Source organism: Dipodomys ordii, unplaced genomic scaffold (assembly GCF_000151885.1).
Source record: "Dipodomys ordii isolate 6190 unplaced genomic scaffold, Dord_2.0 Scaffold98, whole genome shotgun sequence".
Lineage (NCBI taxonomy): Eukaryota > Metazoa > Chordata > Mammalia > Rodentia > Heteromyidae > Dipodomys > Dipodomys ordii.
This window is the reverse complement of record NW_012267314.1, coordinates 5,888,444-5,904,328: the sequence shown is the minus strand read 5'-3', so window position 1 is coordinate 5,904,328 and position 15,885 is coordinate 5,888,444. Positions and strand designations below refer to the sequence as shown.

General features: G+C 43.5%; 1 protein-coding gene across 1 annotated transcript in view; it reads left to right on the top strand.

Annotated features, from left to right (window-relative positions):
- The window catches only part of Sash1 (SAM and SH3 domain containing 1), a 167,414-nt gene that overhangs the window by 97,924 nt on the left and 53,605 nt on the right, over nt 1-15,885 (top strand). Inside the window, exons 6-9 of the mRNA XM_013026939.1 lie at nt 4,341-4,381; nt 6,523-6,609; nt 8,598-8,710; nt 9,193-9,294. Of these exons, the coding sequence (XP_012882393.1) occupies nt 4,341-4,381; nt 6,523-6,609; nt 8,598-8,710; nt 9,193-9,294 (343 nt within the window). The remainder of the gene's footprint in view (nt 1-4,340; nt 4,382-6,522; nt 6,610-8,597; nt 8,711-9,192; nt 9,295-15,885) is intronic.

Below are 15,885 nucleotides of genomic sequence, written 5' to 3'. Positions count from 1 at the left end.
CAGGAATTTCTTTCTTCTTAGGCATTTGTTGTGCTTCTTTGGGTACCGGGCTCCGTGTGTGAAAATGAGATAGAGCTGTTCTTGCCCAGGTCCATTTTAGACCATTTGTATTTCACTAGCTGGAAGAAGAAAAGTGAACTGGTGCCATTGTACTGGCTTCCTTTCTTCCTGCAAACATGTACCACAGCAATGCTACCAGATCCTGAAAAGTGTTCTGACAAATGCACGGACCATGTTCACATTTGGTGTTGAAATATGTAATCCTCACAAGGTCTTCTGATACCAGCCCAGTAAGTTACACGAGAGCCCTTCAACCACAGAAAAGGAGGCAGCGTATGAGAGGCTACAGTAAGAGGTTTTGTTCATGTCAGTAAGAAAGATGGTGGTCTGGGTTAGAGGCTCATACCTGTACCTAGCTAACTCAGGAAGCTGAGAGCTGAGGATCACAGTTCAAAGCCAGCCTGGGCAAGATAAATCCAAGAGATTTTTTTTTTTTTGCCAGTCCTGGGGCTTGAACTCAGGACCTGGGCACTGCCCTGAGCTTCCTTCTTTTGCTCAAGGCTAGTGCTCTGCCTCTTGAGCCGCCACAGTACCCTTTCAGCCTTTTCTGTATGTGGCACTGAGGAATCAAACCTGGGGCTTCATGCATGCTAGGCAAGCACTCTACCACTAAGCCCCATTCCCAGCTCGCAAGAGATTCTTTCTCAGCAGAAGTATGACCAAGTGGTAACGCTCCAGCCTTGAATGAAAGTTAGGAGCCAGCACTCAGGCCTCAAGCTCAAGCCCCAGTATACTTACTATCTCTCTCTCTGTCTGTCTCTGTGTCTCTGTCTCTCTCTCACACACACATACACACACAGGCACACACATAAATTGGCATTAAGTCTAACTAGTCATGCTTTAATTTAGGATTTTTTTTAAGCGAGTATTGCCTTCAGAAATAGCTCAAGTGATTTAGGAGGTTTTGAGAGGAAAATTTTACACTTCAGCAGTTTGGGGAGCCTTAATACTACTTACTGATGAAAAATGCGCTCTGGCTCAGAGCTCAGGCTGTATAGGCAATGCTTAATGATGATTAAATGCTTAAGTAGATTTTCCGAGGACAACAGAATAGTAATTATTGTTTCCTGGTTATCAAAAGCACCCTGAAGTCTTCATCTTTTTTTCCTCCATTAATAAGGGAACGAACGGTGGGCCCACAAACCGGCTTCCTTGGCCTGCCTGTCCCCGCTGCTGTGGACTGGCAGGAAGAGGGCTGTACTGCCAGGCCTGCTTGGAGCTGACTGTGGACCGTTAACTTCTTCCAGCAGGCGGTCGGCAAATGACCTCTTCCACCTGCTGCTGTCCACATTTGGAATTCAGTTGCATCGTGGATGTCAGGCCCTGCTAGGTTGGCTTTAGAATCAGTCTCAAGGAGAAAGGCAGTGGCATTGTACATCCCTGCTCTGCCAGCCTCTCTTTGCATGGAGATTTCACTGTGTCCAAGTTTATATGATGTCTTTTGGACAGTAGGTTATGAGCTCTGGAAATTAAAAAAAAAAAAAATAGAAACAAAATTTCCCTAGCCACAGCAAGGTGACTCCAGAGACAACAGTGCCATCTACTGTGCAGTTAGGGAAATGCAAGTGATGTGACCAAGGCCAGACCTGATACAATTTACTCAAAATATGTATGGGAAATTGAGGAAAGTAAATAAAAAGGGTAAATTTTAGAGCAGAAATAGGAATAAAAATAGTGAATTTTAGGGCAGAAAATATGATTGAACTTTGTGAGAGTTATGTAGTAATAACGATTCAACTTTTTTTCTGAAGTGAAAGTTAAGAAGCATTTTTATGGCATTTAACACGGCCATTTGGCAAGAATTGAAAACTAGAAACAGGCCTTTGAAGTTTCCCAGGCTAGCATTGAGATGACTTTATGCAAAATCTATGCAGAAGAGCATAATGACTCGCACATTCATAAGACCAGGCAGGGACTGCGGGCTGCCTGGGTGTGGTCTCTTTTGGTACCACGCAGCTCTGGTGCCAGGACCCACTTCCTTAACTTCTGGGGACAGTAATTTCTAGCAAAATTAAGTGATAGGAAGTAGGGAAACTTCCTTACAACTTGACCAGAGTTGTTATTTGAAGTCATCAAAGGACTAAAGAAATCTCTCTATAGACTATTTTCCCATGAAAATGTTCCTTTCAAAACAAAAGTATTAAGTTTATACGTATTTCTAATTGATTACAGAACTAGTTTGATCCAGAGCCAGGGGTATTTGTTGTAGTTGGTCCTTAGCAATTATGTTCTTTCTAGTCCTTAGATTAAGTAAAACAATATGGAGATTCCTATACATTAGGTGGTCATTTACTGATAGGACATGGCCAAGTTGAAATGAGGTAGATTGATGCATACTTATTATGACTTAGTTCAAAAGTGACAAGGCAAGGTTTTTTTTGTTTTGTTTTTTTGTTTTTTTAAATTTAAGAATCCTAAGCTGGACAGGATAACTCAAACCTGATGCCTTAGCTACTTGGGAGGAAGCTATTGGGAGATCACAGTTTGAAGCCAGCCTGAGCATAAAAGTTCCAGAGACTCCATCTCAACCAGTGGCTGGTCACTGTAGTGCAGGACTGATATCTCAGCCGCTGGGGAAGCATAATGGCTGAGCAATGTGAACCATGCCTGCAATCCATAACAACAACGGGGGTGGGGGGTGGGGGGGGGAAAGGGTGGGGAGGAGCACCAGTTGAAGGATCCAAACCCCACCTCAAAGGAACCAATGCAGAAAGGGGTTAGAGGTGTGGCTCAAGTGGTAGAAGGCCTGCCTAGCAAAAGTGAGACCCTGAGCTAACCCTCGGTACTGCCCCCTACAGAAGAATCCTCGTGTAGCTTGACATCATTTCTCTTTGAAGGATTTCCTGCCTTGATCTGCAGCCAGCTCGCCGCCTCCTTTCTTTCTGCTGCCTTTTTGTTTTACCCACAATTCCCCTGTGGGCCTGAGTATGCCTTTCCAGTCTCCGTCTTCCCATTCTATTTCTCCTCCTCCTCCTCCAACTTCCTTACCCACTTCGTTAGCTGGTCTTTCGACCCCTAGATAAACCACAGAGGTCAAATCCTGAGTCTCTTTCTCCCTGACCTCTTGTTTGCAAAGGTCTCCATCCACGGTAGGCAGCATGCATGTCATGGCGGCAGAGCTCAGCCGATGGTAACTGGGAGGCGGATGGGAAATGCTCTTGCCCACAGGCACCCTCTCCTTCCCCATTTATTCCAGCCAGCTCCCCACCCCAGTGAATGGTGTCACAGTCGAAGCAGCTCTTCATGCCCTGTCTCAGGACATGCTGGACAGTTGCAGAAGAGACCTGCTAGAACGTGTGTGTTTAGGCCTTCCATTTTTTGCATTATTCATGTAGATAAAGAAAGCAGAGTCAATCCTAGAATCGCATTTTGATGAGTAAATTCTCTTCTATTTTCTATGTGGACAGAGTGGAATTCAAGGCCTGCAAAGCCTCCTAGGCTTTGGACCCCACCAAATATAAAGGTCTAGTCTCTGCCCTTCCTTTTTGTGTCAGTTTCCCTTCTTTCTTCGCTTTTTTTTGGCTTTCAGTTAGTTAGTAGCTGTCCACAGCTTCTCTAGAGGAATGCTAAACTGACTAATTTTAGTCTACATTCACTTTCCAGGTTCTCTTGGTTCACCGCATCCCAGTCACCACAAAGTGGCAGCCAGGGTGCAAAGTAGGGTGCTGGCTGGAATCTGGTGTCCAGACATGTGTCAGCTAACTCGGACCCATTTACGGTCACTTGAAACCGAGGGGCGCTTCCCTGACAAGGCAGGTGTCTGGCTTCCCTTGGAGCCGTGGAGAAGCTGGCAAGGTGCATATGGCATTGTTGGCACCCATCAACTTCAGCATCTCTGTCCTGGTGGCCTCTTGGCTTGGGCATCTGACCTCCGGTTGCCTGCATTCCAACCCACCTTTGCTCCTGATCCAGCTTTTCCATCCCAACCATGTGACCCTCTGGCTCCCCCAGTGGCCACGGTGGTTATTACATGCCTTCTCCTGGCCACTTAAGAGACAGTTCCCTGATTTGTCCTTTGTGATTGATAGTTTATAGAAATGGAAGCTACTTCGGTGGTCATCGACTGTTGTTTATTCTCTTCGTTTAATACAGATGCGACTCGAGAGTGAGTCCTTTATAAATGTTGACAAAGGACACCCAAGTCTTGGAATAAAGGTTCTGTAATAATTCCTTGGCCTTTATTAAGTGTATTTGGTGCTGGATTAGACTATTTAGAACTTTCAGCCCCACACACAAAAGAAAAGTTCCCCTGGCTCATCTAATTTCTCTCTCTTTTCTAGGCATCCTCTCCATAAGTCCATCTCAGAAGACGGCTCTGTAGGTCAGTACCACTGTGCTTACTTACCTGTGTGTGATCACGTTCTCTCTACATATTTTATAGGAAATGTATACATAAAAGTACAGAAATCACCAAGAACCCTTTACCGAGAAATAACATTGTTAAGCTTTTGATGTACGTATTTTTCTTCCCTTTCACGATTGCATAGTATTTTTTAAACAAATACTGTTTAATAATTTTAAAAAATTGAATGTATTATATTATGATTTCCTTCCCCTAGGGCTGAATATTCTTTACAGTAAAAGGTTTAGGTTTCTCCTCGACTGGATATACCATCTTTGAATTAACCAGTGTCTTCTTTGCACTTAAGTTGTTTCTTTATTTTTCCTCAATATCAAACAAATGAGACTACCATCAAAATCCAGAGTCTCTCTTCCTGATCATGACCTTTGGGTATAGCCTATAATTTGGAATTTTTAGGTCAGGGAGTTTGCATTTAAGGCAGCATATATTTGATATATCCTTGATTATAAAAATGAGCTTATGATACAGTAAAGGTCAGATGGATATGTGTGTAGGTGCTCAAAGCAGGCAGCCGTGATTGGAACCCTGACTCTCCCAACTGAGTCAGCAGGGCCTTGTGCAAGCCATTGGCTTCTCCATGCTCTGGTTTCCTACTCTCCTAAGTGAGAATGATAATAGGTTATTTAAGTACCTTTTGTGGAGTTGTAGTACCTCCCTGTAATCCCAGCATTCAGAAGGATTGAGTTCAGGGCTAATCTGGGCTACCTATTAAGACCTGTGCTCCCCAACCCCAGTATTCCTACCCCAAAAAAGTAATCTAAGTGAGATCTTCCATTAAATATCAAAGTGCTGGGATATGGTAAATGCAGAGTACATGTTAGTTGTGATCGTTATTTTGGAAGCATGAAAATGGGTAAAGGAGAGAAACAAACAAATAACTGGACTGTCTTCCCAAACTACCTAAGGGAAAAGTCAGGCTTGAACCCTTGGTGGCCGACATCTGCTTCAGTGTGTAGCCACAGGCCAGTACACGGTGAGACCACTTCCAGAAGGAAGAGTATAGGCAGTCTCGGGCAGGGGGTCTCCTCCCTGGCTCTCAAGATCATCAGCTCTGAGTCACAGGCCCCCCTGTTTTGACAGATGACACCTCGCTCCCCTGCAGGCCCCAGGGACAGGGCTCCCACATGTCTGCCCCATCCCCGTTGCTTGGCACCAGTGGTCTAGACTGTGGAAACGCCACCACTGTGCCAGAATCCGTTTACCAAGGCCACAGAGCAAGCAGACAGCCACCAAATGGTGACAGATCTGCCACATCAGCACAATGGCAGCTGCCACTGCTGCCACTGCTTTTATCCTGGGAGAACAAGGATTGCTCTCCACTTTCTGTTTGCTTTGGAGAAAGTAGTACATATTATTGATGATCAGGACACTACTGTATACCAAGAATCTTACCCAAGGCAAGGAGTTTGCTTTCCACTTGCAAGTCACCCAGCACAGCCAGGGGAGGGTGGGAGGAGAGGGAAAGTGAGCTGAGTGATGTCGCAGGCTATGGTGTTCCTGGCGGTGCGTCCCGGGGAGTCTGTGGGGAGATCACCAGGTGTGGCTAGCTAGAATGCCAATGAAATAGGAATCATGCCCACAGTATGCCACCGTTAGACCTCTCCTCCCCAAACCAGCTCTTGAGCAGTAAGCACAGGGCAAGACAACCATTCTGTTGTCTTCATTAAATCTGGCAAAATAGAAACAAACCACCGTCTCAACCAGGAGAATGACAACAAAACAAAGGGAACTTCTCAAAGAATCTGATCTGTGGCAGAATGGAAATAATTGTGGCTAAGACAAAAGGGAGAAGTTAGACCACAAGGCCAGGCAGAATGAGGCACCCTGGCTAAACAAACATCAAAGAGAAGCTAAAAACACCCGCCCTGCCGACTCTTCTTTATTTCTCTTCTGAGCATGACCGTGCCAATTTTGACTACTAGCTAATGTGTATTCCTTTTAATGGGCCTTCTTCAGCCTTTCCCAAACTAAAAATAGAAAGAAAAGAAAACTGTCTTTTTATGAAATTGAAGTATTCTTTCAAGCTTTGCAGTGATTAAAAAAAAATAGAGGCCACTTTTGTTATCAATGAATTTATGGCTTTTTTTTTTAATTTAAAGGAAAAGCAGATTGGAAGAAGAAAAATAAGTATTTCTGGCAGAACTTCCGAAAGAACCAAAAAGGAATAATGAGACAGACTTCAAAAGGTACTGTGACAGTGCAGCCTGACAGTGCTCATCTGAGCTCTGTAGTACTGAGCAGGCTCATCTGTGAGCATGCCCGGCGTTGCTGACATCCATCGCCAAGACTTTATTCCAGTAATTTGTTTAAACAAAAAACAAAATGGCAAGTTAGCACTTCTTTCTTCTCATAGATCTGACAGCAGAGGCCAAGGTTTTAGTAATTCCCAGACACATCAACTGCAAAAACATCTTCACTCTTATTTTTATTTTTTGTGGGGGAGCTACTGGGGCTTGAACTCAGTTCTTTGCACCCTTGCTTTTCTCTTCCACTCTAGACTAGCACTCTCTCACTTGAGTTACACCTCTGGCTCTGGCTTTTGGCTGGTTAATAGGAGATAAGAGTCTCAGATTTGCTGAGGTTGGCTTCAAACCAGTATCCTCAGATCTCAGCCCCTTGAGTAGCTAGGATTACAGGTGTGAGCCACCAGTGGCTGGCCAGCTTTACTCTTCCAAGTCACCATGGTCCAGCCTCAAAGTCTTGGCATTCCTTAATTCACCTGCCCATACCCTCACTTGGAGCCTTCATGTTCTTCTGAACTTTTGATGGTGTTTTAGGGGGCATGGACAGCGCAGCCCAGGCTGCTCTGTGAAGGAATTCTGCCCTTCTCTGGGCTGTGTCTTTGGTTACTGTTCAGATCGGAAGTAACTAAGTCACCCTTGGAGCCTGGTTACATAATTTATGTTTCCTCCATATTCACAGAGGAAACCAGCACAAATCCACGTCCACATTCCAGGCATGCTGAGTAAGGTTATCAATAAATGAAAATACTTTATGGCTCACCCACAACATTGCTTGTTTTCCTGCTCAGAATCCCTCCCTAATCCCCACCCCCAACAATGGTGAAAGTGGGCATGGACATCAGACATCTCAACATTCCCCCACTGCTCTCCCCCCCCCCCCCCCCCCCCCCCGCTGGCTATATACCTGTGTTCCCAGGAAACACCCAAACATGCTTACTTTCCTTAGTTCCCATTCCAAGGAGCTGCTCTGAAACACTCCCAGTTTTTCCAGTTGTACAGAACCTGGATCATGTATGGTTCACAATAAACCTTAGATTCTAATGAAGTCAGAGGGTTGTGGAGAGCGAGGGAGGGAGGGAGGGAAGGAAGGAAGGGAAGAGCAGAAATCTGTGGGTCGGTGGAACCGCAGTTGTTTTTATTTATGAAGGTTTAGAAGGAACCTGGTAGGACTTGTTTTCCTCCGTGCAACCTTCTGTCCCGGAAGCTGACTTTGCCAACACTACTTCCTGTATTTATTTATTTAAATTGCTATTATAAAGGTGATCTACGAAGGGATTACAGTTAGATAAGTCAAGTCATGAGGACATTTCATTTTGGATCATGTCACCCCTTCCTTTGCCTCAACCCTACTTCTGGATTGAAATATCTGGGCTGTCTTTCTCCCAATAAGCTCATCTCCTCGCAACCCTGTGATTTGACATTTCGCGTCCAGCCTGTGAGGGACACCTGCCAGCCAGCTCGGTGGTCATGCAGAGCTGTTCCTGGCCTCAGAGTTAGTTCTGTGACCTGCCGCCTCCCATCCCAGCGAGCTTCTCTCCCATTCTGCAAATACGTCCTCATTCCTATTCCGACTGGATGATACAGAGAACTCTCAGCCAGAGGAGCCTCTGAATGCCTGTCGGTGTCGTTGGGTGTTTAAAGGAGGTCTGTGCACTGCCCGATCTAAGGAACGCCCTGTCAACCTCCTGCCTAGGTGCTCCATCTTAGAAGTTCTGGATATTTGGAAGTACTTTCTCTTTTCCATTTTTTTTTTCCAAATGGATGTGCTCATGGGTGTGTTCCTGCTTCCTCTCACTCCATCCATGACATCCAGGGGAGACAGTACCCAGGGGACATGTCTGTCCCTCAGCCCAGGAGGATGGGTGTCTGGGGCCTGCTGTCTGCTGCCTCTCTCATGTTCATTTCCACTGTTCTGTGTCCCGGCTCTCCAGGAGAAGACGTGGGTTATGTTGCGAGTGAGATTACCATGAGCGATGAGGAGCGGATTCAGCTGATGATGATGGTCAAGGAGAAGATGATCACCATTGAGGAGGCCCTCGCCAGGGTAAGCGTGCAGGCATCTGGCTTTCCTAAGCCAGCATATGGCTTCCTTGCCTTTAGCGGTGTTTGGGATGGACTGGTTCAAGTGGTAGAGTGCCTGCCTAGCAAGCACAAGGCTCTGGGCTTAAACTCAGAGTGCCTCTAAAAATGAGGACCTTAGAGGGTATAGGAATATCATTTCTGAAGGTTTTTGTGTTGTTGTTGGCTTTTTTGGGGGGGGACATGCTACGATCTCTTTATCACTGAACTCCATACATATCCCAGCCTCTAAAGTAATTTTATGCAGGGGGGTAGATAGTGTGCTTGGTCCTGGGGTTTGAACTCAGGGCCTGGGCACTGGCCCTGAGCTTTTTTTGCTCAAGGCTAGTTGCTCAACCAAGTTGAGCCACAGCTCCACTTCTGATTTTTTGGTAGTTAATTGGAGATGAGTCTCTCAAGAGTGACTACTATTTCCATTTCAGTCTTCCAATTCTATTCTTGTTGCAGCTCAAGGAGTATGAGGCCCAGCATCGGCAGTCGGCTGCCCTGGACCCCACCGACTGGCCTGATGGTTCCTACCCAACACTCGATGGTTCCTCCACATGCAATGTGAGTTTGCTGCTTCTGAACACCTTCGCTGGTCGGGGCAGCCTGCGGCGTCATTTCTTGCGTCCTCCCAGCAAGAGGCATCTCTTCCTATAGGTTCCTTTACCTTCCTGGGGTCCACCTCTATCCTAATTATGCTGTTCAGTCTGAACATTTTGTCCTTTATTGCAATGAAGTCTACAAAAGAAAACAAAAATCCATTACCATTTTAGCCATCTTACAGTGTTTCATTAAGTTTCATGGAAGACATAGGCATTGCTGTAAAGATTATGTATTTGCAAGCAGCTACCATAATCCACTTCTAGAAGTTTTCCAGAATGGTGCACAGAAATTCTGTGTCCACTAACAGATGGCTCCCTTTGTTTCCTTCCACCAACCCCAGCAACCACAGTTGTACTTGCTGGCTCCGTGAATCGCCATGAATCTCTCAGTTCCTTACACAAGTAGATTCAGCACTTGGCCCTCTGTGTCTGGTTTGTTCCAGCCTGCATGTTTTCATGATTCATACATGTGACACTATGTATCGGAACTTGTATTTATGTTTGTGGGTATGTGTGTATGTTCGTGCACATGCACATGCACGCATGTGTATGCAGTGGTACTGGGGAACTCAGGGATTCTTGCCCATGTTTGGCTGTTTCACTCAAGGCTGCTGCTCCACCATTTGAGCCACAGCTCCACTTCAGGCTTTTTGTTGGTTTAATTGGAAATCAGAGTCTTGTGTGCTTGAGCTGGCTTCAAACCAAGATCCTCAGACATTTGCCTCCTGAAGAGATAGGATTCAAGCTATGAGCCATCAGTACCCAAGAGAACTTTATTTGCAAGGACAGACACTATTTCATTGTATGGATACACTACATTTTATTTGTTCATCTGTTGGTGGACACTGGGTTACTTCTACCTGTTAGCTACTGGAAACAATTCTTCTGCGAACATTGGTCTATGGAGTTATGCATGGAGTTTTATTATTGTTGAGTTCTTTATATCCTTTATATACTGATACTACATGGACAACTTGTAAATATTTTCTGCCATTCTGTGGGTTGTTTGCACTTTTACCCTCTTTATATCTTTGACACAGAAAAGGTTTTAATTTTGAGATCTACCTTAACTATTTTTTCTTTCTTTCTTTGTTGCCTGTGTTTCTGCTATCTAAGAAATTATTGCTAAGACTAGTATGATGGCTATGCCAGTTTATGTTTTCTACTGATAGTTTTATAGATTTTAGCTCCTAAATTTAGGTTTTTGGCTTGAGTTAATGTGTATATATTATGTAATACCTGGACCCAACCTCACTCATCTACTTACTGATAACCTGTTCTATCTCCAATTAACCACCAAAAAGCTGGAAGTGGGGCTGTGGCTCAAGTGGTAGAGCACTAGCCTTGAGCAAAACAGCTCAGAGATGGCACCCATGTGCTGAGTTCAAGCCCCAGGACCAACACACACACACAAACACACATACACACACACACAGTTCTCTAAATGACTTGCTAACCACTAGACAACAAATGATTGTGGAAAATATTGCCCTAAATGCACAGGTCAGGAGAATCTTTGTTGGTTCATCAGAGTGATTGCTTTCTTTTCTTGCAGAGAAATTTCAGGTCCTCTAGTGGGTCACAGGTGTAGGTGTCTGACCTCTTTAGTTTCATATGAACACGGAAGCTCATGAGAGCTCACTCCCGGCTAGGCTAGCCCGCGAGTCTTCTGACACTGGATGAGAGGCAAAGCGGGTCCCACCGTGTCCCAGTTTCCTTGTAGAATTCTGAACACGAGATCCACATGTGAAAAGAATTTCAAGATGTCTCACCAAAAAGGAGATTCTCACAAGGTGGAAGTTTTAGCAAGAATTTATTTTACTATAACAAGATAAAACAGGGAAAAATGGAAACAGGGAGAAGTAGCCCCAGCTCCCCATGTAGGTAGACTTTCAATTTCATTTTTTTTTCTTTAAAGATTGTTTTAAGCTACTTGGGGTCCCTTCAGGTTCCAGATAAATTTTAAACTTGGTTTTTCTATTTCTGCAAAAAAGAATCTGTGAGATTTCAATAGAAATCGCATCAAATATAGAGATAGATGTGGGTAGCATTGTCACCTGAATTTTGCAAAATTTGATTGTCTGCGAGTCTGTATTTGTCTTAAAATTTTTTTTTCTTGCAATGTTTTTAGCTTTCAGTGTTTAAGCTTTGCCTTCTTAAATTCCTTTTGATGTGATGATAAATGGAATTGTTTTTTAGTGTCTTTTTTAGATTGCTCATTGGTAGTATATGATGTGATTGTTTCCGTGGTATTGGCTTTGCATCAGTAACTGCTGAACTTATTGACATTGTGTCCATGTGCATTCACATGTATAATCTGAGCATTTTCTGCACATAAGATCATGTCATCTGCAGAAACAGATCACTTGACTTCCTTCCTCTTCAGTTAGGATGCCTTTTATTATTTATATTGTTTTGTTTTTCCAAGCCGATCCTAAAGCTTGAACTCAGGGCCTGGACACTGTCCCTGAGCTTTTTTGCTCAAGGCTTGTGATCTCAAGGCTTGAGCCAGCCACAGTGCCACTTCTGGCTTTTTCTGTTTATAGAGGTACTGAGGAATTGAACCCAGCGCTTCATGTATGCTAGGCAAGCACTCTTACCACTAAGCCACATTCCCAGCCCAGCATACCACTTCCATAAGATAAATTCCAAGCTCCTTGGCACACTCAAGGCCCTAAGTGTTCTGGCTTCAATCATTTTCCTCTGATCTCATCTTCCATCTCCACACCCAGTACTTCAATTCCAACCCCATTGCATCCTACATGCATTACCATACAAACCTTATGCTTTCAGACTTCTGACCTTTCACTCATGCAATTTTCTTTTCTCCGGAATGTGTCTTCCAAGTTTTTCCTGGTGGAAATCTATACATCCTTCAAGGTGACATCCTTTGTAAAACTTTCTGCTTCCTTGATAAAACTTGCCTTAACCTCCTAAAGTTATTGCCTCCTATAGTTATTGCTTTCTCTTCTGTGTTTTCGTGGAGCCAGATTTACAAACCAACTTCTAACCCTCTCCTTGGAGGTCACCAGCCTCCTTGGAAATAGGAGGATTTTTGAGCAACTGTATTGTATTCTTTGTCTCTCCAATGAGCAGCTAGCCCAGTCTCCAGCTTGAATTGAAATGTTTTTTAAACAAAGTTGTGTTTGATCGCACATCTTTCCTAGCTTCTCTAAGAACATGGTTTATGTCTTAAAGTTACAGATTGAATCTTAACCTCCCTTTGTACTAAGCAAGAAATGGCAGCCCATCGGAAGGACATACAAGCTTCCCATTGCCTTCTGGTCCCTCATTTCCTGAAACAAGGACCCCACTTCCATTGCAGCTAAAAGGTTATGGATTTGAAAGCCTTGCCTGGTCCTGGTTTGCTTTAGTGTAAAAGAGACTGAGACATTACCATTTATAATAATAAATGTGTCATAGGCTAGCTAGCCCTGTGTCCTGGGACCATGAGGTAATCGAAAGAACCATGTTCACGCTTTTCAATGTGCCCTTGGCATTTCTTACCCCAAATCCTGAAGTCTTAACATAATATAAACGTAAATCATGAGCCTAAAGAATCGTGGAGAATGAATACAATAAATCAGGACAGATGTAATTCAAACCCAACTGGGGTGAGAAAACAAAGATCCATTTGTTCATAGTGGGTCCTTTAGTATCAGCCCCACTATGCACTGCCCTGATAATAGCATCGGGGTCAAGGAGAGGTTAATTCTCTGTCCATTCAAAGAAAGAAACAGGACTATATAGGAAAGCTTCACACACTTCGATGGAAGAAGACAGGCTTGTCAGGCTTAGGGAAAAAGTGAATGCTCACTCAGCATTATGGGTTTGTTGGATTGCCTTCAGCAGGTCTAGGCCATCACATAGCTATCAACTGTCAGCATGATGTGAGTTTTCCTTCAGGGTTGTGAGCTTTATTCATGGGATTTCTGTGTGTGTTCATGTTTATGTAGCCCTAGCTTTATAGGCAGCATCGTGTTAGTTGTTCATGTTACAAAAGTGAAGGAGAAAGGCCCTTCCTTGATGGAGCAGGCACACTGATCTGTGCAGAGGCCATACTTACACCCATGTGTGCACACAGAGATTTGAGATGCTGTGTATGCATTTGCATGATTAACTTCTTACCAATTGGTCTTTCTATAGACAGTTGGGAAATAAATTCATGCTCCTTCTACTTGAGCCGCCATCTTCCAGAAACTCTAAAGGGTGACACCACTTTGTGCTCAGGGTCACAGACGACGATGGCTAAAACGAATGAAGAAAGTTTTTTGAAGAATCATTTCCTGTGTGGTTTTGCTAGTTGAGTCTGCAGACACCTCCGCTCACGCAGTCATGATACTCAGACCTGCCCCCAGCCACTGCTACCCCAGAATTTGCTGGAACTCAATCATAAACCTAACATATATGACTCTCTAGCTGCTCCTTCCCTGACTTTAACCCTCCCTCTGTTTTGTGTGTGTGTGTGTGTGTGTGTGTGTGTGTGTGTGTGTGTGTTAAACTCCGCTTGAAACTCCATCGAAAACATCTCTTTTTTTTAGTCTGGATTTACCCCATCACAGAAGTGTTAATTCCAGATAATTCCTGCTATGCCATAATTTAACTGCCATGAGTTGGGAAGTTTTTAGCTTTCTATTGATTCCTTTCTATACTGAAATGGAAATAGCCACTGGTGGGGAATGTCCAGGCCATGAACATTTCAGGGATCATAAGGCCTTTGTCAGACCTCAATGCCTATATTGATGCGGTCATGCCTTAGGATTTCATTTGCATTGATTTCCAAGGCTCCCCCCACCCCCATAACTCCCATTAGATAATTGCGTGTTGCCTGACTATAAATCCATATGCACATTCCTAGTTTCCAAGTGTGCAAAGTACTAAAGATAGCTACCGGGGGAAGTGAAAAATAGCTTGCTCTTTGCCAAAGGCGCATCTGTTCTGCGTGGCTTTTCATTAATAACGAACTTCTGTTAAGAGTGTTAGGAGTTTTCTAAAGGAATTTTGGTTGATAATCTAACTTTATTCCATGCAAAGTTTCTATGCATGCTCTTCTTTTAACTTACTTTCAGTAAGTTGTTTTTTAACCTTCAGTCTTAATGATTGGTTTTATGTTTTTCCAAAATTGATGGGTAAGAGTTGGTGAACTGTGTGTATTTAGGACTTGAATATTAATGACAGTGCTCACACTGGAAGAGTTTTCCCCCAAAAAATATTCAGCTGTAAGTATTTGATTATGATGTGATTTAACTTATTTAAAATAGGCTTAATGTACCTAATTGTTCAGAAAAATTAAAGCAATAGCGAGACGACAAGAAGAAGAGCCACTGAAGTTTGTTGAAAACCTGTATCTAGATGTCACTTGAGCCTTATGGTCTAGATACAGATAATGAAGGCCTTATGATTCCTGATTAGACTAAAAAAAGAGAGAATGTTTTCGATAGGGTTTCAAGCTGAGTTTCCATAAAAATGGAGGTTACAGAAAATGCTGGCCTTGTGTTCCTGTGAAGCAATGGCTATGAAATCCGTTTGTGAAGTGTTTTATAAAGTAAGTCATCCTTAAGCCTGGTACAGTGACATGCACCTGTCTTCCTAGCACTTGAGAAGCAGAGGAAGGAAAATCTGCAATTTTACATCTTACTAACTTGTGTTAGTAAGTTCTAGTAAGCTACGTACATGATGAGAGACCTGGTCTCAGAAAAAAATCAGAAGCCATTCTTCCTTTTAGAAGTGAACCTGTCTACACATGAAGAGATTTGGCGTTTGGAAAGAACCTGTATAGAGAACATTCTAGTGTTATAGCTGTGATGTTACAATAATACCTTATATCAGTGTGTGTGCATCTTTTCCTAGTCTTTGATCTCAACTATAAATATTGCTCCTAACCTAGTTTAAGGTACAAGGGACCATATGGTTGGGCTATGCCTGGAACCTTGGGCCACAGAAAGATAGAATAGTATGTGGTCACTTCATTCACTTAAAAAACAAACAAAAACACTGCTATTTTAAGTGTTTCCATAATGAAGGACCTTCAAAGTCCTGACTAAAATATCCCTTTTTAAAAGATGTTTTGGTGGCATTTGTTTAACCTTTAGGAACTTTTCTAAAATTATAGCCATAAATTGTCTCTATTTAGGAGACAGGTTTTACTTAGGGTTTTCTTTTTCTGTTTGCTTGAGTTTTTGTGGTACCAGTGATGGAAATTGTGCCTTATGCTTTGCACCCTCCCTCCTTTCCTTCCTTCCTTCCTTCCTTCCTTCCTTCCTTCCTTCCTTCCTTCCTTCCTTCCTTCCTTCTTTGTTATTTCTTTTTTTCTTTACTCCCTTCCTTTCTTCTTTCTCCCTTTCCCTTCCTTTCCTTCCTTCCCTCCTTTCCCTTCCCTTCATCTGAGACTTGAGGATCTTGCTTTGAAGCCAGCCTAGCAGGCGTATGTGTAACTCTTCTCCAATTAACCAGCAAAAAACTGGAAGAGTATGTTGGGCTCAAGTGGTAGAGCACAAGCCTTGAGTGAAAAAGCCTTAAGCAGAAAAGGCCTCAGTTCAAGCCACAGTACTGA